Below are 27,564 nucleotides of genomic sequence, written 5' to 3'. Positions count from 1 at the left end.
ACCCTGGCCAGGAGTGTGGGCATGAGTCAAGGATGTGCACAACAAAAGCAAAAGGGAGACTCACTGATGCACAGCCACGGCATGGGAACCTGCTGCCATCAGCACAAGTGTGAAGGAGATGGAAGGAAAACTGCAGGCAGCCTCCTCTAGGTATAATTCATTAAATCTGGGAAACCCATCTAGCTGAAATATCTTTCTCTGCAGGAATAGGGCAAATGACTCCTGTGCGTTCAGCTGGGACACCTGAACAGTGGACTAGGCAGTGGAGGAAAAATGCTGCATTCTAAGCCGAGAGGAGAAACTAGACATTGCCACTGTTCCCTCTTCTGGGACCCCTAAGTCACCCAGCTCAGGGTTCTGTAACTGGCCATGATGAGAGCTGACCCCAGCACTCAGAGAGGAGCTCCCAGGAGGGGCTGCAAAAGGAACACTGAGCACCACTGTCTGGAGTCAGCACCATGTTCTGCTGTACACAACGGCAAGACTTTCCACTAAAGAAGCACTGAAATATTTAATCCTTCAAAACATTCAAGTGTGACAAAATTATCAATGAAACTAATTAAGAATCTTGAGATAATAAGCATTGATGACAAAATGTTCCACTCTAGTGCCTGCCGTCAGGCAGTCAGGATTTATAATATCAGTCATTTATAAAACTTATACCCTGAAGGATCTCAGTGCACTTTCAAAACATGTGCCTTCATATCCACACAGTCCTGTGACTCCAACTACTCATGCACACCCAGAAAAGGTTCCCAGTTAGGGGGGAAGACTTCAGATCATGACAGAAATGTCAGTATAGATGGCATGGTGAGCAGAGAAGCTGGGAAGTGCCAGCTTTGCTGTCTGCAGGTCCTGAGGTCTCACACAACCCAGGTCTATCACAGGCACCCAGAAGGGCAGGGCACAGGAAGGTGAGACACCAGTGCACAGAGCAGACTCGGGGAGGAAGGAGCTCACAGATTTGACAAAAAGAACAGAGCGCCAGTGTTTTATCTACTGGGCTTTTTCAGCAGTTTAGGACAGGAAGTGAACCGGTGTCAGGCGATCAGCACTGCAGATGGGTCTTTAGGCAGCCAACATTGAAATGGGTTTTGGCAAAGATACCGCAACTAACAGTTCTTTTTTTTTTTTTGTGAGAAACGCCATTTTTAGGTACAGTCAGAGAAATGTTGCCTTCTGCCTGCTACGAGCAGGTGTACAGATGTCGACAGCGAGTTCAAGCGAGTGCCAGGTACTTGAGAATTGTCACTGGGTATGTGAGCTGCCTCACACCATCTCCAAGCTTTTGCAGGAGGCAGGTTTTATTTTCTGCTGAGGTTTCCAATGAGCTGGTTCTCCAGGCTCTGGGCTCCACAGCTCAGCACAGCCCGGTTTTTATTCTGCCTTTAAGTGAAGCCATCTCTGCCAGGCCAGCTCCCAAGTGAGGGGAACAGCGTGTCCCTGTGAGTCACCCGCGCGGATCCCCAGGAGCTGCCCACCAGACAGGTACAGCTAATCTGGAATGCCGCCTGGTAACTGCAACATCTAATTTCAGACTCAAGGCACCAATTTCCCAGTCACTTTGTAGCTACACTGTGTTACCGTAACGGGTTCTCTGCACAATTATCACAACACTTGGTAAGCTATTCATTTCCGACAGAGCTAAGAAGTCTTGTAAATTATTTTCACTTTAAAGAAAGCAGATGTAGTCCCCTCTGGAGGAAGTAAATAGCAAAGTTTCTCGCTGATATTTTCATTATTATTAATGTTTGACAAATAATATTGTCTCATCACTAGTATTAAAATACCTCTACTTCAAAAGAAAAATGTAATGAGCAGGCAAGAATTTAAAACCCAGGTGCACGTGCCATTTTGGCAATGGCATGCATCAGGCACAGGCAGTTTGAATATTTTATACTTCATAATTTTTTTTCTTAAATAATTGAGTACCCTTAACTAGTGATTGTCCAGCCCTACCCCTTCTGTGGGTTTAACTGCGCATTTACAGCTCTGAGTGCTCCTTTGGTGGTTCTGCTTCTCCCTGCTCTGAATCCAGGCTGTCGGCAGCCAAGCCCTGCTTGACTTCTAGGTTAGAGATGTGTTTCCTGCCTCAGTCTATAAGGGATGTAAATCCATTTCCTACAGCTCTGCCCCCTGCAGCAGGCTCAAGCAGCTCCAGTTAAGGTCTCTAGTGTTCACTGGCTGGACCAGCATTCAGTCTAGCATCTCTTAGCACAGTGGAGGAACCTGCTCACTCCAGCTGGTGATGTGGGCTTATTTGATTCTCTGTTTGCCTCTTGCAGTGCGGAAACAAAGAGTTAAAATCCTGTACCTTGGTTTGATTACTGCATTGCTGACAGAAATGCAGAACTGGACCAAGAGACAAGATGTACTGGGCCACTAAAGAGTTGTATCCTTTGGACAGCTAATTGAAATTAAACCTGCCCTCCCAAAAGCTTAAAAAACAACAACAAAAGAAAAGTACTACCAAAAATGACCTGGTCTATAATTATCATCTCATGGCATAGTCCAGTGTTGAAGGATATACAAGTGTACATATATTTAGATGCATAAAGATGCACATGAGGGCTTGATAGCATTTGCCAATTCACTTGCTGCTTAGAATTTGCATATCTGCATGTGCACAGCAAAGATCTCATGGCTACCACATTTCTCTGCAAAGTCTGATGGTAAGTGGGATTTAAATTATTACTTTCTTAACCTGAAACGCTAAAAATGCCAAGACAGTATTCGAATTTTTATTCAGTTTCAAGCAACCACTAAGGCAATTCGCTTTGACTTGATAAAAGGTCTGGTAACACTGTTTTCCTACAAAACAAAACCTTAACCCCCAACTTGAGACAACACTTCTCATATAATTTCTCTTTGTGCATTTATAGAACTATAGAAACAGAGAACAAATCCATCAACAAAAAGATCTAGAAACATTTAACTGCAACAACTACAACACTTGAAACCTGAAGGGCACACTGAGCAAAACCAGATCTGTAAGATAAGCTCAGTAAGATTTCACACTGGTGGAAAATTGCTTTTAGAATGCTCTATGCAATTCTAATACCTGCATTTTTCCAAAGGATGTTAAAAACCCAAAGGAAAACCTCTGAAAGCAGGCACATATACTGTCCAACTTCTAAAAAAATATATATTTTTTTTTTTGGTAAAAAATAAATAATTTTAGGAACACATGGCTTTAATACAAGAAAACACTAGCAGATAATATCACTGTGGTTTACAGGCAATATCCTAATCTTTATTTAGGAGAAGGATAAATAACTCAGGAGAAGAGATGAAACAAAACTGTGGCAAATTCATGAGTAATTTTTGCCAGAAAGATTCAGGTAGGAGGGCATGACATATTCCCAGCTATTTTTATGCAGGATGTCAGGACTGGTGGTGAGATGAACCTATACAGCAACAACGGGGATCAAAACAGAGCCCAATTCCAAAGGTCACTAAACATTTAAAAAGTTCACATCTGAATGTTGTAGCCTGGATCTATCTGTGGTTTTTCTTGTAAAATCAGATCTGGGAAAGAAAGCAGGATGTTCACTTAGCACCAAGTCCCTGTGTCCTTGCATTGTTCTCTCATTTAAGTGCACTGCTAAGGCTCCACTGATAATAAAAGATTGATTTAAAAGACCATTCCACAACCTAAGCAAACAGTGAGCCTGGCTAATGTTACATATCATATCCTCTTGTCATTTACTGCTACTCTGTGTGTTTACTGTGCCTCTCACTCCCCCTCACTAGCAGCCGGAATTTGCAGCAGAGCAGCTGGTCCTCCGGGGTTGATGGCACAACTGCAACCCTGAGCCCAGCAACAGCAGCTTCCTGATTGATTGTGAAAGCACAACCCTGCTCTCAGTAAGGCTCTGAACCAAAGCAACCTCCTCCCAAGGCTTTGGGTCAAGTCTTTGCAGGTTTCCCAGATGACAGGCGCCTCTACGTCACAAGGTAAACCTCACCTCTGGTAAGATCCAAAATTTAATCCCATTGTCTACATTCCTCTATCAAGGTTCCTACTTCAGTCCAACAGAGATTATGAAAGTAGGCGGTGCGAACATAAACAGAACCAAAAAAAATTGTCTCCACTCCATCTTTAACTTCTATCAGAAAAGCTATTATTTTGCATGGATTACTTTTCATGTGTCAAATTCAGTACACAGCATGATGAAAACATCCAAGTTCTTCCCATTAGTGCCCGAGGAAAAGTTAATGGACTGGTTTATGTTTTGCTTTGTCTTTCTCTTACCATTTTTTGAATTACTGGTTTTGCTTTGTGCTCCCAGCCAACATGATGAGTATTGCTCCTTTCCTTCAAATAACTGGACTGTGAGAACAAAGGGGAGTGTGTCTGGAGCCTGACTGTCACCTTCACTGAGGTTCTCCCAGGGCAGCAGAGACAGGCCCTAGCACAGCTGCAAGCCCTCTGTGGTGAACATAAGAGCAGAAATGATGTTATGACAGCAGAGGTGATGATAATCCTGCTGCAGGAGAAGGATGAGGCTGATGGACACACACCTTCGTGGTCCTTTCCCACTGCAGGAAGAGGAAAGGACATAAATGTAAACTGAGAATCTGGCTCTGCAGTTACCCTGGATACAGTTTGTAGGTTTTATATGTTTAATTAGAGCAAAAGGTAGAAACCGCCACAGCCTAATGAGAACAGTGTGTTAAACAAGATTTTGCCCAACATTGCTAGAACACCACAACTTGCAACAGTGGAGCAAGAACAATTAAAAAGATTACTAAAGCATTTTGTTTTGCTTGTTCTTCTTGGGATCCTTCATTTTCAAGTCAGGAAAGATATTTTAGGCCACCTAATTAAAACAACTGGGAAGGTTTTGGGTTTTTTGTTTGTTTGTTTTTTAAGCAGATACACTAATTAATTAGTAGAAAGAAGCCCTGTGTCCTTGGTTGTACACAAGATTAAATTGCACAGTAACAAACTCCTAAACATAAAATGTATCATTTAATGAATTCATAGACAATACCTCTTTTTCCTCCACTGCAGAGTGAAGAAGAATGTGCTTTGTAGGGACTACTCAATATACTCTTGAAAACAGTTTGCGTTTCTGTCCTTGAAGAGGGTGATGCATGTACATCCTTCAACTTGTGCACACCAGTAGATTTGTTGATTTTTTGTGTTTTGGCTCTCTGATGAAAAGCAGTATATTTTCACTTAAATCCATGGGGAAAACACCACATAATCTTGCAAAGGATTTCTTGTGGGACATAAGTTAACCAGAACATGCAAATACTGGTCTGTAAGTTCTCTATTTCCTATGCCAAAACTTTTAAATTGTCTGTGCCTCCTGAAGAAATAGGACCATCAGTATTACAGGACTTGTAAGTACTTTTAGAGGTTAGTATTTATGAAAAGTGCCAAAACATCCCAGACTATTTAGAAAAGATACTGTATCTTTGCTCCTGCTGCCACAAGTCTGCTGTGCTGAAGTGGCACTAGGTTACCAAACCTAAAGAAAAGAAAATCAGTTGTAGGGGAGTCCCTGTTAGGGCTAAACATTGTTGAAACCTGTAGGTAAAGCAGCTACTTGATTCTGTAATGGACCTTATCTGCTGGTTATATTTACCCAGAGGGACAAGTCAGGAGGATTACAGTCCCTGTGCAGTCGCAGGCCACTGCTGCTGTACAAAATGACCAGCAAGGTTTTGTGCACAGCACCTGTGCACAGAGTGGTTTCTCAAGGCAGTGCTCTGCACAGAGCTATGTGTTCAGGGAAGCAGTAAAGCAATCAGGAAAGGAAAACAAAGGAGAAATGAAGCAGCAGGCACTGTCTCAGTGCAGCAAACACGGCTGGGGGAGGCACTGGCACAGCCCACACTGCTCCATGGAGCTGTGAGTGCAGGAGCCGTGTGCTGCTGCTCAGTCCCTTCTGGGATGGGCAGAAGGAGAGTGTGCGCTCCTTGGAAATAATAGGGTCACTTCAGAGATATTTGGCTCTAAGCCAAACGACCCAAAGGCCCTGAAATTTCAGCCAGCAGCTCAGCTCACCACAGGTGAGCAATGTAAACAGCCAGCAAATTACCACAGGGCACAAACTATGAAAAACATTGGCATCTTTCTCAGCTGACAATAGGGCCACATCCACAGAAGTGCACCTTTCAGTACAAGAGCCCAAACACTCCTTTGGCAAGGGATCAAGCACACCCAGCTTGCACTCAGATTGTGCATTTTGTCTCACACTGAGCTTGCTCAGGCAACAGGCAGTATTTTAGGTAACTACTACTTCTTGCTCCTTAAATTTCCATAGAAAATTGCTGGTAGTCATGATTTTCTTATTACAGAAGGTATCAAAGATAAAAGTTTTAAAATAATGAGGTGTTGGGGGAAATCCCCACAACACAACCACCTAGGACAGCCTGGCAGAGCATATTTCTGAATTTATCATAGGCAGGGAGTAAAATGCTTTTAAACATCATCTTATTCCTCCAGTGAATGCTCCTCCCAGCAGGGATCTCTGCTGGCTGCTTTCTACTAGGCACATTGAGCAAGACCACTTCTAAATAATAACTTCTCCCACAACTTGATTTCCTTGCCCTAAAGCCTGGTGACACGTGTCTGGACACTGGGACACCAGCACCACGAAGAACCCAGAGCTCAAAGCAAAACAGGCTGTGACACCCTGGAGAACCCCAGGGGTCTGGCAGAAAGCCAGCCTTGGGATCAACACATTCAGAGACTTCGGTGGTGAAATCCAAGGAGTTTGAACATTTCTGGAGCATCCACCACAAGAAAAGCTGGTTGGGAAGATTTACTTCTCTGAAGTGGAAGGGAACAGCGCAAAGCTGGGAAAGTGTTGTAATTTGACAAACTGCAAAAGAGTAGCTGTGCCCTCCTCCTTGGAAAAATGGTGGAAAATCTCACCTTTGGGTGAAGGGGCATTCATACAGCCTGAAAATTGCTCAGTGAAATTCAAGTAACCTCTTGCGACTACTCCCCCATCTTCCCTGATGCTGAAATAACATCAGAGCTATCTGCTGGTGGTGCTTAAATGCTTGTGTTTTTCACATTAGAGAGGCAGGAGTTTTGGACCCCCTGATTCCTATACTTACATACCTTTGGAAATTAGCATAAACATCTCAGCTGGCTACCGATGTGATTAAGATGTGCCTTCACTTTGCATTTTTTGCTTTGAAACAAAGCAAAGGCTTTCGTTTGTTAAGTGAAAATTCCCCAATGGAAACCCCTCTCTCTTTCCCTCCCATTTCTGACCCCATATTGGGCACTTTAATCTAATTTTGGTTTGAGGTTTTAGAAGCTGAAAGCTGCTTCTGAAGATCACTGAGGGAAAAGAAATCACTGGGAGGAACACCACACTTTGAACTGAACATCCCTGGCACAATGCATATTGGAAAAAGAAAGCACTAAGAACATTTCCCAGTCAGTGTAGCTGTGTTAGAAGAAGAAATGGAAACCTATGGTAAATAATGCTGCTTTGTACAAGTCCAATTACCCTGAATGATAAATTGCCTAATTATTTCAGCTCCAGAATCTTTCCCAAGTTCTTTATCCTTTTCTTTGTAGTCACTGTCTGCAGAACAAGAGCATTTGACTGTTACTAATTAACTAGAGAGAAAGATGCAGGACATTTAGTAAATTCACTTCTGTTAAAATCCATCTTACATTATTTTTCCCCACCAAAGGGAAAAAAAAGTAATAATTTATTTAAAAGCTGCTCTTATGGAGGACATTTTTCTCCATGAATACTCTATGATATTAAAACAGTCAGCTTTTGTTTTTTACGCTCTCTAGAATGCCAAAGATTAAAGGCACAGCAAGGTTAGATTAACACCTTGAAATTATCTGTAAAGTTCTCTACTTATCAGGCTATTAAGTCTAAATTCATGACTGCACAAAATCGTCTTCCTATTTTATCCTGAGTGCACATGAACTTGATGAAACAAGATCCAAAAAGCAAAAGCTTATAAAAGTCTTTTTTGTTCCAGTTCACTATGCAATGACTTTATGACATCTTGTTTCTTCCTTTTTCCTTCATTTACATCAACAACAGCAGCAAGGGGTTGTGAATAGTAGCGTCATGTTCAGAACTGTTTCACTTCTCGATTTTCTCCTTTAAATTTAAAGTGTAACTAGGAATATTGAAAAAGATCTTAAAATTTATTCAAAACCTCTATTGAACCAGAAGATCAAAATCATCTTATTGTATTCCAGCTTTAAAACTGATGGTATGTAAAGCACTAAAAAACAAACAAACAAACCCAAAATATTTTTTCCCTCCTGCTTTATTAGCAGAGGCTTCTCTGAAATTCATTTTTCAAGATGTGTGTAAAAGCAGAATGTTTTACATATAAAATAATGTGAATATTTGGTTGAATTCTGGAAGCACAGTTTCCACAGAGGTGGCAAATATTGAGTCAGCGGGGTCAAAGAGTGAATTGCTTGCACAACATGCCTAAATGTGCTCTGCCTCAGTGACAGGCAGGGATAATTCCTTGGACTGAGAAAATAATTAAGTTCTCAGTCTCATTGCATCTGAGACCTGACTAAGGATGGTAAGAATGCAAGCATCTATTTATCCACTCAGCCTTGATTAAAAGTCCAACATTCCAGTCCACACAAGCAACTGGAATTTCGAGTGTAAAACAGTTTGGAGTCTCCCCTGACCGAGGTCCCAAGTGCCTATCCCAGTGGCTACTGCAGTGGTGAAATCCCACTTCTGGCCAAACTGCTTCCATAGAAATCCTTGTGAGGCATTGACCAAAACATTCAAAACACGACCAGTTACACTGAGGTACTTTTATTTTGTTACTTTAAAGAATCTGATTTTGGAAAAGTCCCATAACCTGTGTTATGAAAACCAGATATCAAATTAGTTGCTAAATATAAGACTACAACCATGGACCTCAGGAGAGCTAACTTCAGCCTCTTAGGGGATCTTCTTGGAAAAATCCCTTGGGAACACGCCCCTTCCTCCAGACTCAAGATTGATACATCTGAATGAACAAGAAATTGAGCAAAGGGACCAAGAGACCTGCATGAATGAATAAAGAACTCCTTTCATTACTCAAGCACATGCAGAAAATACACAGGAGATGCAGGTTGGGCCACTTTGAATGAATATAAAGAGGTTATCAGAGTAAGTAGAAATGAGACAAGGAAGGCCAAGGGCTATCTAGGAGGCGGAATTAAATCTGGCCAAGAACATCAAGGACAAGCTGAAAAACTTTTTCAAATACATCAATAACAAAAAGTAAACAAAGGCAATGGGCAGAAATTGATGCACAGGAAATTCCACCTGAATTTGAAGAGGAACTTTACTGTGCAGGTGACCAAGTACTGGAACAGACTGCACAGAGGGTGTGGAACCTCCCTCACTGGAGATATTCAAGAACCATCTGGACACAATCCTATGCCTTGTGCTCTGGGATGGCCCTGCTTGAGCAGGGAGGCTGGACCAGTAGCCCCCTGTGGTCCCTTCCAGCCTGATCCATTCAATAAATATTAGTGAAAATTTGTTGTCTGAGACAGTAAAATATATTAACTGATTTGAAACGGAACAGTCTTCAGACAGGATGTGTTTCCTACATTTCTTTGTGTTGTCCTGACTACTCCCTTTTTGCCAGTCTTTCTATCTGGTTAAGTAAGGAAATATTCACTCATATGTAGTTGGAAGACAACTACACTTCTAGAGCAAGGGCACACCCAGAAACACCACCTTTCCTTTCTCTCCCTGTTAAAAGAGAGGCGTAGGATGAAGCACATCAAACAATACAAAAGCCATCTCACGTTGATTAAAAGTAGCAAAATCATATTGTTAGAAATGGAAATTATTTAAATACAATTGTTCTGCCAGGGTGGTAAAGAAGGAAAAAAAAAAAAAGGGAGAGGAGGTCACAAGAAGTTCAGTCTACCAAAAACGGCTTTCCATAATCATGAAATGCAAAGTAGTTTCCATTCCTTCTGGCACCAGCTCATTCAGCCTTCGCTTCGAATGCTTATTGACAAATAAATGGACTGGTTACTTCCTATTAATGTTTCCTAATTTATGTACATACCTGGAGGAAAAATTCCATTTTGACCTCACATTCATATAAGCTAAGATCATTTTTAAGCTATGAATATGATGAATACAATTTTAATTTCTTCTTGGTTGCTGCTGGGGATTTGCTGTTTCTTAATAAATTAGGCATGTGTTCTCCTTAGCTCAACTTTTGCACCTTATGAATTTAATATGTGCAATACAGGAGTCTGTGTGAAACTTTCAGATGAAAGACCTTCTTTTCTTCAGTCATCATTCATTCTCTCCCTCATGCAAGCACAGGTGCACAAACAGGATTTGTTTCATTAACTGTTGTTCCCCAATACCTCTCCTTCTCTTCCTTTGCCCGTAGGAGGGTTTGGCTTGGAAAGGACCTTAAAGGTGATCTAATTCCAACCCCTCTGCCATCAGCAGGGATATCTCCCACCAGACCAGGCTGCTCAGAACTCCATTCAGCCTGGTCTTGAACACTTTCAGGGATGAGGCATCCACAGCTCCTCTGAGCAACCTCTGCCCGTGCCTCTCCACCCTCCCAGTAAATAATCTCACCTAAACCTACTCTCTTTCAGTTTAAAGCCATTGCCAATTGTCCTCCTAGAAGGTCCCGTGGAAAGTCCTTATTGTGAAAGCGACACTTGTTTTCGGAAATCTCAAGAGTCACCATTGTCATTACAAGGGAAAATGCTGTTAAAGCAAGATTTTACCCCTTGGTCTTGAAAGCCTCTCAGACAGTTCAGTGGAGATCCCTGCAGCACAGGAGGATGCCAGGGCTGGGCCAACACCTTCATGCTCTGAAAAATCTGCCTGTTAGTCTGGGGACACAGAGGGATCTCATTCCAAATGAATGTTAACTAATATAAAGCTTGAAAATGCTTCTCTGTTTAGCTTAGTATTTAATATTTCCCAGGAGACAAGTTCCTGCCTGATGAATGCAATTGTCTGCTAATGCTGAGACAGTGTGGGTTCTGACACAGATGTCCAAAGCCACCCTCTCTCATTTGTAAGTTCTTTCAAGGGCCAGGTGGTTTAGCTTCTCTGGTTTTTTGCATTGAGCTTGTGCCTATTGCTGGCTGTTCTCTTTCTTTGCTAAGTATTTATGATACAGCAGAACATAGCTTATGGAAACTTTTAGTGCCTAACTTTCATGCTATAATCCCTTTCTGGGCTTGACTCCTAATTGAAAAACTGAGGGCTAGACAAGCTGCCACTCAGAGAACAGGCACTTACACCTGGGAAGGCATCACCATTCCTGAGAAGTCATGCCATGTTCACCTCTATTCCTAAGTCTTCTGCCTACCCTGGTGAGAGTATGCCCCTCCCAGCATCATGGAGAGGAGCAGTGGTGATATTTTCTGTGCTTTGGGCTTATCTCCTTGCTCCCTTCTACAAGGCTCAACTGCTTGGGACAAAAATTTGATCTACCAATTCTACCTGGGACTATGTTCCACCCTTCAAATGGTGTTACCTATCTGCAGCTAGAAGGTTAACAGTGATATAAATAAAAAAATTGATTGGATCTTGCTCTGGTATTAATTTGGCTTACTTTGTCCCTGCAGTAAGCCTGTTAATTATATACAGGAGCAGTTGGGATACAAATCCTGATGAAAATTGTAACCAGTTTCTTGCTCAGCAGTGATATTTTTCCTTAAATTAAAAGCAAATATGCTCTTTTCTCCATAAAATCCTGAGACGTAAGGGGGGGAAAGGAGGGAATAGAAAGACATGGAAGATGCACCCTTCCCTTTACTTCCTCCTTAAACAAATCTGTCTAATCACATTTAAAGTGCTGCATTATTAACATCTTCACCATTAAATGTTCCATGTCACTAAAAATTTTTATTCTTTAACACAAACCCTGCAGCAGTGATAGCGGGTCAATTATTATGAGGATGGCAATATACCAAAGAAATGTAGAGGTGAAAACCAGTATCTGTCTAGCATACGTTACCTGAGACTCAGTTTTGCTCAAGAATAGCAATTAGGCAGAGTCACTGAGCAACATGCAACATTGCAAGCAAAAGACAAATTAGTCTTCATGGGCAAGAGACTGATAGGCCTGAACAAATGGAAAATAAGAGGCTGAACAAATAAAAGGTTGAAGATTTTTCCCTTTCATTTTTATTTCTTTAACTTGGGTGAAAAGGGGTAAATGAACTCTGCAGTGACAACATCAACAAGAAGTTCCTTGAAATGAAGACACATTTATCATCTCAACAACACCTCATTCTAAGCCACATAGAATCACCTATTCTCAGCTGTGAAAAAGATTTTCCTATGGAAGAAGCTAGGTTTGGAAAAGTCAAGGAAGAAGTATAATGTCAAGATACAACTGGGGTCTAAAATGTGGAATTTTCCCCATAAGCTAACTGTCGACTTTGCAAAACAGCAAAGCCAAACCATTCCTAACAGATACCCTGACTTATCAACTGATTAACTCAACTTTTAGCATATCATGAATGAGCTGACTCTCCAGAAAGTCTTCACTGCCTTTGGAAGTCTTTTGCAGAGCAGGCATCTGTAGATACAGTGTAAGAACTACAAATCCATGGCGAGCAAGAAGAATTGCTCTCATGTGGCTCCTGGCTGCTCATGCTGTCCCTGCCTGCCCGTGCTTCAGCCAAAGGGTGACTGTGCTTGCCTACAAAGCACAGACTCTGTAAAGCAGGAACAGGGATATTCCAGACAGGCCTCCAGGACAACTCCTCTGCCTGGTGCTGGGAGGGTGCCTGGGGTGGAAAGCAAAGCGTGCAAAGAGATACGTGCCGAGGCTCACATAGTGAGAAAACTGAGTGCAAGCTTTTCCACCTTGGTGCCTCCCCTCAGCACCTGAGCCTAAGGTTTGGGGAAAAGTGGACAAACACTTGGCAAGCTTGGACTCAAGACTTTTCTCAGGATACCCCTCTTGATACAGCAAAGGCTCAAGATGGTAAAGAGACCAAAGCCCCGAGTCTAAAAGATGCTTAAGTGGCTGGAAATCAAGAAATTCCAGAAGAATTGGAAGTCCAAATAACCTCTGTCCAAGAGAAGTGACTTCGGGTCTCTTCAGCCCAAAGCTTGCATTTCAAATCAGTATATTCTAGATACTTACAGGAGAGGAGAAATTCAGAGAAAGGCTTACTGTCTTCTCCTACCTTAGCAACCTTTGACCAGTATGTACAGAAGCACCATGGGACTAAGATAAATAACTGATTTCAGACACTGAGGAACTGCTTGAAGAACTGCAGAAATACAACCTAACAGTACTCGGTCCCTACGTGTTTAAAAGCATCTCTCTGTTTAAAACAAAACTGATTGTTCACAGTTGACATTCATAAATGATGTGAGGCTCTGCAACACCTTCTTAAACAAATAGAGAAATCAAAGTGACATTTCATTCAAGAGAATAAACAGCAACAACACACAATATTGTTTGCGCTTCCTGGTTCTGTATGTCTTGTGCATGTGTGTGTGTATGCATGTGTAACAGCAACTTTCTTCTGTAGGCTTTTTTCTGCACACTATTTACAATTCAGTCTCCCTTGATAAATGCAAGCCTTCACTGTCAGCAATATTTCCTTAGTGAAGCTGAGGCTCTGTAGTTGCAAGCTTCTGAGAGCACAGCGCCTTGAGATACCGCATGAAAGGCACCAAACTCATGCAAATTGTTGTAGTAATTCCCTGACAGTGACATCTCTCTGACTTTCACCTCTCATTTTCACTAATGCTCAAAGAAAACCGTCAAGGAGACTCTCTGCATAGACTGCTTAAAACTCTAAAGTACTCAATCAGGCATAGAGACACCATAAAAATGGTCCTACCTCTCTCTGCTCTGCTCTAGAAATTTTATGGGAAAAGAAAGTTTGGAAATGGCAAAATCTCTTTTCCCTAAGCCATTTCCATTAGATTGCAGAGGTATTAGTGAAGGAGCTTTTCAGTGTGAAGAACAGAATCATAAGCCAGTGTAAAGTTTAGCACGATTCCACTCAAGTTAGTGATGACAATTACTCCAGATGAGCAACTGCCACACCCAGCATCTGATGAATTACAGCACCTAAATCATCAGCCGTAAACGAGGTGTTTATGCATCAGTCCAGTTCAACCTGGCCTATTTAAAACTCAATACACATTGCTGTTAAAAAGGAATTAGTCAGTATTTTTCATAAACAAACCCATGGAGTGCAATGACTTTGGAGTAGCATCATTCAGTATTTTTGACATGAAAGAATACAGATGAAACAGTCTGGTCAACATTTTCAATTAAACATATTGAAAACATTCCTGGGCCCTAAAGCTATAAAAACCCCAAGTATTTATAGGAACAAGAAGATGTCTTTATATCAAAGAAAAATCTCCAAGTCTCCATTTAGAGAGAGAGTGTGGCAGGACTTGGAAGTTTCTTTAACCCTTACAGTCTCTAGACAGAGGTGCAAATGTTGGTAAGTCACACCAGCACTGAATTGTTACACTGGTACTCCTCATGTCTAGGGAATTTGATGGAGTAGAGATATGCTGTGTCTTATCCTGCTCTTCATTGCCCTCACAGTGATGTTTCTAAATGTCATATCAAGCAGTGGTAAGTAAGAGCAGTACAAAGATTTTTAAAAATAAAATGGAAAACACAGTCTTGGAGTCTCCAACGAATGTTTTATGGTAATAGCTGCTCTTTCATGTATCAACTTTTATTTACTTCTCCTGACTCCTGTGCTCTCCTTCACCTTTGTCAGGGCTCCTGAAAGTATTCCTAGGCATCAGCAGCAAGGAGTAGTGAGCTGCTACTCTGTCCTTCACCAGTCCTGAAGCCTTACATATCAGCGCAGCAACACATCTCAGCTCCTCTAGTGCTCAATGCAACTTTTCCTGTGGTGCTTTAAGCAACAACAGGTTTGTACAGATATGAGCTAAGAATCCCCAAAACTTGTAGATCAAGTCTACCCGCTTGTTAATGCAAGGCTTGGGTGTCTGTTACTGAGAATATGCAGTAAATTATTCCTGAAGGTGAGATTAGAATTCAGGGAGCTCTTGCTCCAGCCTTTTCTGTGCTCTGCACCATCAAGTATGGATTTCTTTATTGTATGGAGACAGAGATCATTCTCCTAACTCTTCTGCCCTCCTTAGCTGCCCCAAGCATGCTTGCTTTCCCCTCTCAAGAAAATGACCTAGTTTCACGGGTTTAACCTGATGTATTTACTTTGCAACAGATCAGGAGCAGCACATTCCTACAGCCACTCACCACATTTCACCTCAGGGTAACAAATAACCTCTTATGAGAAGTTAGCTTGATTACCTACATCTTTGCACTCTGTTTTGTGCCACTACTCTTCCTGTCTAAAACTAAGCAGTCCAGTAAAACAACAACAATAAATAATTATAATTGTGAATGATTCAGGCTTGAGAACAGGGAGAAGGAAGGGGAAAGAGACATTTAAATGCTAAAATGGGAATAGAGGTAAAAAAGAGAGGCCCCACATTACAGGAATCCCCAGCATGGAAGATGCAATTTTTCATGCCCTAAGCTCTGTGGTTTAGGACATGACACACAGAGCAGCTCAGAGCACACAGTGGGACTCAGAAGCAAGTGTTCATCTGCTCAAAACGAATGTGTGCTCCAGGCATGCTATGATTTTGCTAAGTACACACACACAAACAAAAATCAAACTGCTTTTACAATAAAATAATCAGTCACACTTGCAAAAATTGTTCTTAAATATGTCTTGTGAAGGGCTCTCTAAAAACTCTGCACGGGAATAATTTTTTGACTGAAATGGAGAGGGTGAAGACCATGGGTGCATTCTTTCTCTCTTGGTGAATGTGGATAAAAAGCATCTCTTTCACAACTGTATAGCCTCTAACAGTTCAGGGATGGTTAGCCACAAATGCTGTAAAAATAATCCGGTCTTGAAATAGCAACTTTTCTCTTTTTTTCCCCATGCTCCCCTTTACTGGTATGTAACAGGCTTGCTCCTCAGCTGATGCATATCACCATTCTTGTACTAATACCAAACACGTACCAGTTTAACCCATCTGAGGATCTGACCCCTCTCTGCTGTCCCAGATCTGTGGTCTCTGCAGAAAGTAATATTATTTTATACAGATACAGAGGTAGGCGTCCTGCCCCCACTAGTTCATATTTAACTCTCTTTTCATCTTGTTTATTTTACTTTCATGGTATCAAAGCTAGCTGCACACCCAGCAACAAGCTTGCAGCAAATAGGTGCATCTTATTTTTAGCAGATTGCCCTTCACAGGGCACACACTACACTCCCAAAGGATATATGAAGAGGGTCAGGTCAAAGTCTCTATAATTTGAATTTTTATTTGTGTGTTAGAAGAATTCTGCTTGTCTTTTCTAGTACAGCTGGAGCACACGCAGGGATTCAAAAGCAGTATGGGAAGATGCAGTGTGTGGTGACAAGGAGTCACCACTCAGTATTTTGTCTCTCTGCTTCCCCAGAGATGAAAAGCTCTGAACACCCTTTCCCTACACCCTAAAGACCCAGACAGAGGTGAGGGGGCAATGTCCTGCCCTCTACAGTAACTGAGGATAGAGGCTTCTCCTGCTTGCCAGACTCTAAAATGGGCCAGGTGCCTCTTCTCTCTTTGAGGGAAAGAGACAACATAAAGCCTCCACACTGAGCTATCAGTCAAGAAAAGACCTAAAAAGTCCTTTAGCAAGCAGGTGAGGATGGTTGTGGAGGTAAAAAGAAAAAAATGACAACCCATGACTCACTCAGACACTATTTTCTGAGGACACTTGCCTGGAAGTGCCATCTCCACAGTGTTTTCAGGCTGTGTGGCGGAGGTTGGCAGTGAGATCTCCCAAGACAGCTCTCAAACTTGGCTGGACACAACAGAGCAGGATAACATGCTCTCTTCTTCGGGTCTCTTCCCAGCACTGGGACTACACATTTCCTGCACCTAGCTTTGTATTTCTGCACCACACTGCAGCAACCTGCACCACGCCTGCCCGGGGATCTCTAACACAGCACAGCCTCAGCTTTCTCCATCCCCTTTGTGTTCTCCCAATTTACCCACTGTGCAAGACAGACAAATGAAAACCACAATATCGGAAGAGGTGTCCTCAAGTAAACACCCAGAGTCACCAAAATACTGCTGTGGTGTCAGATTGACCAACATTGCTCCATTACTGGCTATTACAAGGTGACCATACTTTGCAGTTCTGACTGGTGTGCCCAAAAGCTGGAACTGTGCCTGTCATTGATAGCACCTTTTCTCAGATGGCTCTCACATGTCTATATAAACTTTGGTAAATGAGTATATAAATCACTTGGTCCACCACCAAAGTACAATCATCTCTGGGATGATACACAGCAGCTGCTGTAAAATCAGACTGCAGCTCCACACCACAGATTAGGGCAATAAAACATGCTGCATCAGGCAACTGAAATGGCTGGAGGACAGAAGGGGGACATGGTGGAGGGCATTTTGTAGTTATAATTACCTGAGTATAAATTTGGCTGTGTTTCATATCTGCAAATCAAAACAGTCTTCCACCACGTGTCAAAACAATCTGACTGAACAATTCCCCATGTTTTGGCCTTCTCAAGCCCTTTCTTTCTGAAGACTGCAGAGCACCTTGATAAGAGCAAAGCTGATGCATTGAGTAAAAGCAATAACCTAATCAAATTTCTTAGCAACTGACTTGATAACTAACTGTGAGCCTGTAGCTTCTGTGTCCCCTCCCTTCCTCTCTCTTGCATGACAACTGAACACAGCATCTATATATACCCAGTTCTAAAATAGCTTCTGCTCCCGTAACTTGCAAACCGTTCACATAGATCTCATTTTCTAGGCTAAAAGTAGTTAATTGCAGTCACTAAGGGGCCTGAACTGCTGCACCCTTTTCCTTATTCTGGGATGGGCTCCTTGAACAGTGTATTGCCCCCTTCCACCCCCCTGCCAAATCACAAACTCTTTATAAAAAGAAAAAAAAAATTGAAGAATGGGGCTGCACAGATCAGATCTACAAATTTCCTGTTATCAGGGGCTGCAGATGAATCATTATCCTTCTCTCCCTCTCTTCTCTTCGGTCACACAGCCATATATGCACCATCTAAAGCTAAACCTGACAACTCATAAAGTACAGGGAAGTTATTTGAAAGGTACTTCCAATCCATATATGACACAGGACAGCACTGTTTGGGATGAGGATACCAGTTTGAGTTGAGGCACCTAGAGAGCAGAGAATAATTAAAGTGCCAGCTCTCTGCACTGATTTCTGTGCCACAAGTGTCCCTAGCTTCATAACCTCTCCTAGACAGTGCAAAAGCTGATACTAGAAAAATATTCATAGTGAACCAAGAAAGTAAAGAATTAAGTATTTGAATTTGATTATTACTGAAACATTAGTAATAGTGAGTGGCAGCTCAGTCAGACCATAAACAAGACAGGGTCCATTTAGTTCTCCAGCTTGAATCAGAATCACACCCACAGGTGAACTTCTTGTACTGGCTCACACAAGCTCATGGCAAGGGCTTCTTTAACTGGAACCAACTTCTTGGTTTGCAGAGCAACTGCTAAGGGAAATTTGGTACACACAGAGCTAGACTTTAACTACCACAGAACAAACTCCTGAGGTGCACAGAGTGTATACCCAACAGCCCTGACTACCAGCTCTGCTGGACAATGAATCTGTGCCTACAGGAGCACAGTACCTGTTCATGCAGACATGGCCATGTGCATGGACTCCCTACACGGAATATCCTAAAGGAATCAGCCAGACTGATTGTGCTCAACTTTCCACACGCTTTCACTGAAATGTTTACTATTTCACATTCCCATCAACAGAGAGATCTGAATGACATCACACACCTATCCTGTAGGATACCTCTCCCAGCAATTTCCATTTGGTTTCTTAGGCTGCCAGCTTTCAGGAACTGCTGAGGAGATGAACCATATTTTCCTTGGGGTTGCAGAGTAGGGGGTTCTGTGTGCAACCCCCAGCACAACCCAGTAAAATGCCCATACTCCAGACCAAGTTGCCCCTTCACATCTTGTCAGGCCTTAAGGAAGTCAGTTGAACTCGCCAGACATGAGGGAACAAACAGGCCTGCCATATATGAACGAAACAAGCAAATAACTCCAGCTCCTGGAAATAAAAATGCCCTTGGCAAATACAGATAGTGAAGGAGAAGTAATTTGAACACAGTATAAGAGAATTAGATACCATGATTTTTTTTAAGCTTACAAATATATTCTCCTTCTAGATAAAAAAGAAATTATGAACATTTAAAACAAAGCTTGGAAGTTTATGATTTGTAAAAACACTGTTTATGCTCCTACAAAGATCAGTAAATAAAATTGATCACAAAAGCAATAGAAGCATTTGTGCAAGAGGAAAAATAGAAATATGACATTTTAGAGCCTGATAACATCTGGCTGATTTCAATAATGTAAAATAATGTTTTAGGGTTGAGCATTCACTACGACACAAAGTTTCTAGGCATCTCTTGTGTTAATACATTTACATTGCCTTGCTCCCTGCACAAAGCTCCAGACCTGCACAACATACTCACGTGTTTTGCAGAGAACTCATCGACCTCCTGAAGCACCTTCTCCTGGCACTCTGGGTGGGTGGCCAGCAAGTAGGTGGCAAAGGACAGCGTGCTCGTGGTGGTCTCATAGCCAGCGATCAGGAAGAGGAAAGCCTGGCCTGCTATCTCATCCTCTGTCAGTGCCTTCGGGGCCTTCTCAGATGGGGCTGTGCCAGCCAGAGGCTCCTCATCCTGTCTGGGAGCAGCAGATGGGCCCAGCACACCCGAGCACCCGGCTGCCAGGGAGTCGGCGGAGTCACAGGCGTCGAGCATCCACTGGAGAAAATCTCTGCGCCTCTGCACAACACAGCGGGACAAGGAACGTGAAAGGTGGTCACAGAGCAATGCCTTCCATGGGGGAGGGAAGCAGAGAGCTACTTCTGTTTATAGGCTACACTTGGCTCCTACAGAATGGCCACCAGCTTTTCACTGAACAAGGAGGTTCCTGTAAATCAGCTGGAAGTGCTGTAACAGCCTGTCATTGCTTTCTTCCCAGTGGGAGGAGACTGATCTGGCCCCAGTCCATAACAGGTATGTAGCTGTCCTTCACAGAGGATTGCTAATGGCCAGCTCTACACAGAGCTTCTTTTATTCTTAGGCTGAGCTCTTGGCACTCGCTGGGAGTCAGGGGATTGACATAGACACTGTATGTGCAGGCCCCATGTGCACCTGCCAGATGGAGGCAGCACAAATCATGCTTGGATGCACAATCCTCATGTATTCATATGGTCCAAAGCATGGAACTCACCATCTAAGTTCAGGGTTGCATCTACAATACTTTCTGTACCAGCTTAACATGACAGGGTTGAAAACTAATCTCAGTAAACTGGGACATCTTTTTATAAGAACGTACAGTTATGAACACTTGTACCAAGATAGCTTTTTAATCAATTTATTAAAAATGTATTAGCAGAATCATATTAAAACAGCAAGCATTCCCCTACAACAAAACCTGTTTGGGGGTTTGTCTTTGCAAAATGCCCACTGAATAATTCTGTTTTTAAGGGAGCTGCTTTCTTTCACACTAGTTTCTGACACAAAAGCTCTAATAAACAGACCTATGGCCAAGAGTGAGCTGACTCCAAACCAGTGCGGACAGCAAGCTTGATTAGGCTTTGAAATATAACCCAAAAGGTTTGAATTGACTTTTGAGAGTGGGCATAATAGAATTGTGCTGAACCTAAGCCATAAGGCTGTGTGATTGATTTTCAATTCCTCAAATACCAACAGAATACATGATAGCTCAAGGACTTAGAAGTGACTGCAGTGCCAGAACATGACAACTTGTGCAGTGGGATGGACAAAAGAAGAGACCAAGCTTTTCTTCAAGAGAAAAGAATATGCTGTAAACTGAATTTATCTGTTAAAAATACATCATTTGAATGATTTCTTGGATCTGATGATTGAGAGAGAGTAGAAAAAAGAAGGGCCAGAGTAAAAGGACAGGCAAACAAGATAAGAGTAAGGAAGAACTAATTAATTATAAATGTCAAACAACTTAATCCGGTTATTTATTTTTCACACAACATGGGAAAAGAGAGCAATGAGACAAGAAAACAGAAGAAATACTCAATGTCCTGTGCTTAGCTCTGCTGCCAACAAACTGTTCTGATCGATCTACAGGCAGAGAGGAACAGTTATTTTGGGGTTTGAATAACACAAGGGATTGGCACAGTGCCTCTTTAACAGCTCCTTCTCTCCACCCCAGAGAACCTTTCCATTATCTACCTTGTACCCATGAGCATCTTGCACTCTGGTACACCCAAAAATCAATGCTCCAGAGAGCAGCCAGTGCCAGTCACTGCCTGCTGAAGGACTCTACATATTCACCAGTCAGACTGAATCACCTCCAAGGCACAGGAGATGTGCCTTTCCACCAGAAGGCACACAAAAAAATGTTACCCACATTGTGCTCTGCAAACGAGCTGCAGCTCTGAAAGCACATCCTCGTGCCTAGACTTAGGCCCAGTTCCCAGCAGCATAAGATACCTCTGCTCCATTATGTTCCTGTGGATTGGAGGAAGCAAGACCTCGTGCAGACTTCAGCTGTGAATAGCTGAAAATCTCATTTTATTTTTCCAGGAAGGAAAAGTTTATTCACGCCCTGGGAGTTCACATATTACACAACTCAGAGTCCAACTCTTTGGCATAGCCAGTGCTTCAGGGATTTCCCTGGTATATAAATTTGTATTATGCCCTTTTTAAAATTTAAAAAAACCAAACCAAGAAAACAACAAACCAACCAACCAACAAAAAGAAAGAAAAAAAAAAAAGGCATCAAACAAACAAACAACCCACAAAAACCACCACCAAACCAAACTAGCTAACCAACCAACAACGAAGCAAACAAAAATAACCAAAACCCAAACCCTCCCACACACAGCAAAACAAAACAAAACAAAACAAAACCCCAAAAATCATCAACCACCAAAAACAAACCACCACCCCCTCCCCCAAGAGAGTCCAGTTCCAGTGTGTTCATTACTGTGTGGATAAACCAGTTCAAAGTATTAATGAACTGCTTCTTTAGAGACAGTCTCTTTATCTGCAAGACTAGCCACCATGACCTAAACCACCTTTATACCATAAAAATGTATAATTACATTCCTCTTCAGTGGGATTGCAGCACTGTGGCTCCTGCAGTTTGAAAGGTGTAACATTTGCTATGGTTCTACACCCATCCTTCTGTAGCTGTGAATTTTCTTGTAAACATACCCACTGCCCTCCAAGGGTTTGCTCTTTACAGTCATGAGCTGTTAGACGAGCCTGGTCTCATGTTTAGACAATACACTCTCTGGGGACCCTGTAAGATGTTTCTCCAGCCTTAAACAAAATCAGGTCCTTGCCTTATACAAAGCATCTGGTTATTGCTGTGATAGCAAAGTAATAATCATAATGACTACTGAACAAAATTTCATTCATGAGAATTTTTGCTGAAAGCAAACTTAATGAATACTAGCACAAGTGAATATTCCCAGGAATGTGCTCTGAAATGCCTCTGTGGCCATTTTGAGGAGCTCTTTTTATTACTCACATAATATATTTGGTTAGGAATTTAAAAGCTCGTCTTGTTGCAGAGTCTTCTTTTAAGGTCATCCTATCCAGAAACAACTGGATACCTGATCTGTGCTGTGTCATTTGCTCACAGGTGAGCAGGGGTTGCTAAGAGCAATGGCGTCATAAACAAACCTTGCAAAAACAACATTCATTTGCAAAAACAACTTGAATAATAGTGGGGGGAAAAAAGCATAACATTAGAGAGAAGCAAGCTTTCTTCCAAGATTATTCTACGCAGTGGAAGGAGCGATATTTCAGCAAAGCTTCTCTTCCTTATGCTTCATTCTACTTCACTTTAGGCATCAGTATAGAGTGCCACATAAAAAATCGTCATCAGCCCAAGCGAGAGAAAAGATTTCCAGGGTTATAACAAGTCATAATGAAACATATTTTTTTCCGCACCATCAGGATGGAAAAATTGCTCTCATTCCAAAACCTGACAATGGCAATGGAGGCAAATACTAGCAAAAACCCAAATATAATTGGATTGTTAAGTGCTGGAAATAAGGAAAAGGCATCTCATGAAAATTCACAGGGGGGAATTTCTCCACTTCAGTTGACAGCAGAAGGAAAAAAATTACTAAAAAAGGCATTTTTTTTTTCATTTTGACAACAGACCACTTACTTACAACCACTTACAAATACTTACAGTGCCACTGCACAAAACCATTCTTTGGTCATCACATCCAGCTGCTGGTTTCCTTTTTCCATCAGGGACATTTGTTTGATTTTCCTCACAAAAAAGCAGAAGCCCATAATAGCCTCCATCCTGTCCTCTGACACTTGCATAGTTACATTACAATGGCCTCAGAAACAAATTCCTTTCACAAAAGAATGGCGTGCTAATGTGATGGGCTCTTGATTTGCCCCTGTACAACACCGACCCTGTCATTAAGCCAATGATAATTGAATGGCAAGCTACGATTTGAACAAAAAATATATCATTTGAAGGCAGCGCGGGACGGGGCGAACGTCTAACTTGGTGGTGACACAGACATCCCCTTTGAAATATATAAGAAGACAAGCCCCGCTTACAGCTTCCCCAAGACAGACACCTTGCAGCACATCTCCTGACACCAGTGCTCTGGGCCATGTCACCCCTCTCATTAGGCTCATGGCCTGGCCGTGTGGAGCAGTGGCTGTGCACACAGGAGCACACCAGGACCCACCTCCCCTCTAAAACCACGGCTCCTCACTGCTGCAGCTGTCAGGAGACGGATGGACCCCTCACACCAGAGATGCAGAGTCACTTTTCTCACAGGAGGCGGGCAGGGGCTGTCTCCAGCTCTCCCCACCCTAAACACAGAGCTGTGGTTGCATATCGAAGGCTGACATCCCAGTTGGCCTTCCCCAAATTCACCGTGCTTTGGGGAGCCAGCCGACCCTTGGGGCATGCTTTTGGTAGGGAGATTAAGCTGTTCAACTTCTCTGCAAGCTGAAGTAAAAAATTACTTAAGGAAAACTACCAAATATATATATATCAGTCTGAATCGTAGTTCTTAATGGCTTTTATTTCAGGCATGTTTTCTGAAAATTATACTCAATTTTTATAGCACTCTGATAGTTCAAATCTGCATTTGGAGTTCAAAAGAGCCCAGAAACACAAAAATCTACTTTATGATGAATCAAGGAATCAAAATAAATTACATAATTGGTCGGTAGTCTGTAAAGCACTTGCTCAATAAGTCATGCAAATGTGAAGCTGCTAACATAACATCAATCACAATATACTGTACAGACCCTCCTGGTCTTTCTCAAATACTCTGATTCAAACTCAAAAAAAGATAGATTTTTAGAAACCTTATCTATCAGGTAGAAAGCTCACATCCCATATTATTTCAGCAAACCTGTACAAACACTGCTATGTCAATGTTTATCGAGGAAGCTTTTTATAAGCTTGATTTGGCAACCCTCTTTTTAGGTGAGACAAACCTGTGTCACCCTGAAGTTATTAGTAAAGCACTGCAGTAGCTACTCAGATCCTTTTGAAAAAGAAGCACAAAACACAGTCCCACTAAAACTATAATTCTGCCAAATTTCCTTGAAAGGATTGAATTCAACCTCTAACACTTGCAGGCTTCATTTGGTTTCTCAATAACATCACAAAAAAGCCAGGTTCTCTGCCATTATATCCAATTCCAAAAACATCCCAGAGAGTGTCCTTTTGCCTTATGCTTGAACACAGAAGCTCAAGTCAAATGAGAGGCCCTCAAATTTGTATGTCTGAAGGTTGAGGATGTGATGCTCTCACAGGTGATGCTGAGCTCTGGAAGGACCTGGGCTCTGTTGGACTGCAGGGTATGGCCATTGCTCAGGAGGGGCTGGGAGACTTCTCAGTGTGGCAGATAAAACTCTTTTGTTTGCATTTGTTAATGTCAGCAGAAGAAAACACTGCAATGTTTTTATTGTGAATGGGCCGAGTGTCTGAGGGCCAGCAGGTCTTACAAAGCAATATAAGTTGCATTTTAAAAATGACTCAATTTAAAGCAAAAAAGAAAAAATCACTGGGTGCTGATTTGGAAAGTGGAGTACCCTTTTACCAGTCTGATCTGACCTTAACACTTACAATAAAACCCCAAACTGAGAAGATTTTGTATGACTTCGGACTTGCTGTTTTCTTATATTATTATCACTAATCTTGGATGCAAGGTTTTGACAGTAGCTCACATCTGTAAAAGAGCCCTGTGAGCATTCAGTAGCACTGCATTTCATGTCAGAAGCCACAGCAATGGCTTTGCTTGCTACTTGAAAGTAATGTGCCCCTACAATGACGTTGCAAAAAGGCAAAATGAAAGCTGCCCCCAGGAGCTCTTCAGCAAACAGAGGAAGGCACCTGACAACAGAAAGTGTTAGACATAGCAACACAACCTATCTTCTGTGTGTGACCAACGTCCCTCTAAAAAATAATAAAAATAAGATAAAAATAAAGCCAAGAGTAAGCCTGAATTAGAATATGATATGGATTTTATTGGCTGAGTTTGCCACTAAACCTGCAAAGTGGCCAATGTGATTTACTGGTTAAAGCACTGCCCTTCCACAGAAGCTGAGACGCCTTAAGCTGCACCCTCTTTTTTGCCTGTAAAGCACAGTTATAGCTGGTGCAGCTTCTCCATCTGTAAAATCGGTATAACAGACATCAAATCTTATAAAACACCGTGAAGAGAAGCTAATGATCATCTCAGAAAACCGTTTAAGACCTAGGATAAAAGCAGATTCACACAGACGCAAAGAGTTTAAGGCAAAAGCATCATCAGAGAGGGGAAGGAGCCCTGGAAGGAACTCAGCAAGTTATCTGCTTCATCCCCTTGCCACAAGGCAACATCAGCCAAACCAGCACTGACAGCTGTTTGTCTGACCTGTTCTTAAAAATGCAGCAAACCCTGACTTCCCACAGCATTCCCAAGCAGTCTAGCCCAGCGCTGGACCTTTTCTGTCACTGCAGAGGTTTCCCCTCCTCCAGTGAGTCACCAGAGATATTGTAAATCATTAGGTTTCACCAGCTACATCCACAATGGCTGCGACTCCACAGCCTGTACATGTTTATAATGTGTATATGTATGTATATATATATATTAAATATATCTTTAACAAAGCATGCTGATAACATAAAAACCAAACTGCTGGAAAATGGATGATTTTCCCATAGTAGTGCCTCCATTCACGAGGGAGAAGAGTGCACAGGTACTGGTGGTTTCTTCCACAAAATTTTTTCCCCTTTCTGACCTTCAAAACTCAAAGTTAAAGTAAAAGCATTAGTAGCATACAGAGGGATTAAGCCTAATTCAACCTGAAAATAAAGCTGGAGAGAATTCTTAAAACCAAGATTTTGTTAGTGACCCATCTCCCCTCAGTTTACACTGCAGCAAGTGGCACTAGAGGGCTCACATCTTGAAAGGCAGAAACCTCCTTCTCCAGATGGCTCCACACAGACCAGGGATGAAAATCAATTTGCATTTCAGATCTAACTGTCAGTGGATGAAGAGAAAGAACAGACCTATACGTAGTTGATACAATATTAATATAGGTGTTTACAACTCTTTCAGGAGCAGACTGGTTTTAGGATTCTTGCCAAAAGCCAGACTTGGCTGAAGTGATGATATGAAGGATATAGAGGTACCACAGTTATGGGTGGGAAGAAATGAGATACACCCCTATTTGGTCATTTCATTAACAGTGTGGGCCCACAGAGAAACCCACAGTTTGCCTTGAGAGCTGGAAACTCCCTGTAGCTGCTCAGTGTAAAATCAAGGGATTGTCTGCAGCAAGGTCTATTTACAGCCCTTATCAACTGGCCATTGTCTCTGACTCTGGGGAGTTTCCCCCTAGTAGCAGGCACAGGTATATAAGCACTAAGTTTTTCACCATGAAATTCAGTTTAAGGCAAAAAAGTGTCATGCAGTTTGCAGCAAGCAGCTCTGCCACACTGGGCTGGCAGTTGTCAGCCCAGGTCACAACAGCACAAAGAGCAGAGCTCCTTCCCTCGGTCACACACACACACTTGGGGAAGGATCAGAAAGCAGCCCAAAATTCAGTGACTGGAGAGTCCCATCTTTCTTTGCGACAGCTTTCCCAGTCTCTGCATCGTGGTGAGCAAGAGACATTGGCAGCAAATATCAGTGGACAGCAACCTCCTCATTCTGTATTTGCAAAACATTTAGGGTAACACCACCCTGATAGCGACTCCTGGCATTAACACAGTGCAAACAATAAATATTGGATTTGTGTGTGTGGTAGCTGAGCTTCTCCTGCCCCACACGTGTTTTGGTGCCTAAAAGGGTGTTATAAATGCCTATTATAAAGTTGGCTTTTCGCAAGATGTGTGCTATATGATTAATTACCTTGTGGTAAGGATACAAGTTTTTATTTTCAGCCATTAGTAAAGAAAATTAGGCATAGTGGTAGTATTGATATAGACTGTCTGTTTGGCTGGGATAACATCCAGTGAACAT

The 27,564-nt window shown here is 42.2% G+C and overlaps 1 protein-coding gene across 5 annotated transcripts in view; it reads right to left on the bottom strand.

The window, feature by feature from the left end:
• TBXAS1 (thromboxane A synthase 1) overlaps positions 1-27,564 on the bottom strand; it is a 230,242-nt gene that overhangs the window by 45,435 nt on the left and 157,243 nt on the right. For 4 of the 5 annotated variants that reach the window (XM_066319778.1, XM_066319777.1, XM_066319780.1 and 1 more), the window contains one exon: positions 19,541-19,855. The exons of the other annotated variant lie outside the window; for it this stretch is intronic. In XM_066319778.1, the coding sequence (XP_066175875.1) occupies positions 19,541-19,855 (315 nt within the window). The remainder of the gene's footprint in view (positions 1-19,540; positions 19,856-27,564) is intronic. 5 annotated transcript variants of the gene reach the window in all.

Source organism: Sylvia atricapilla, chromosome 5, assembly GCF_009819655.1.
Source record: "Sylvia atricapilla isolate bSylAtr1 chromosome 5, bSylAtr1.pri, whole genome shotgun sequence".
Taxonomy (NCBI): domain Eukaryota; kingdom Metazoa; phylum Chordata; class Aves; order Passeriformes; family Sylviidae; genus Sylvia; species Sylvia atricapilla.
This window is presented reverse-complemented; position numbering and strand designations above follow the sequence as displayed.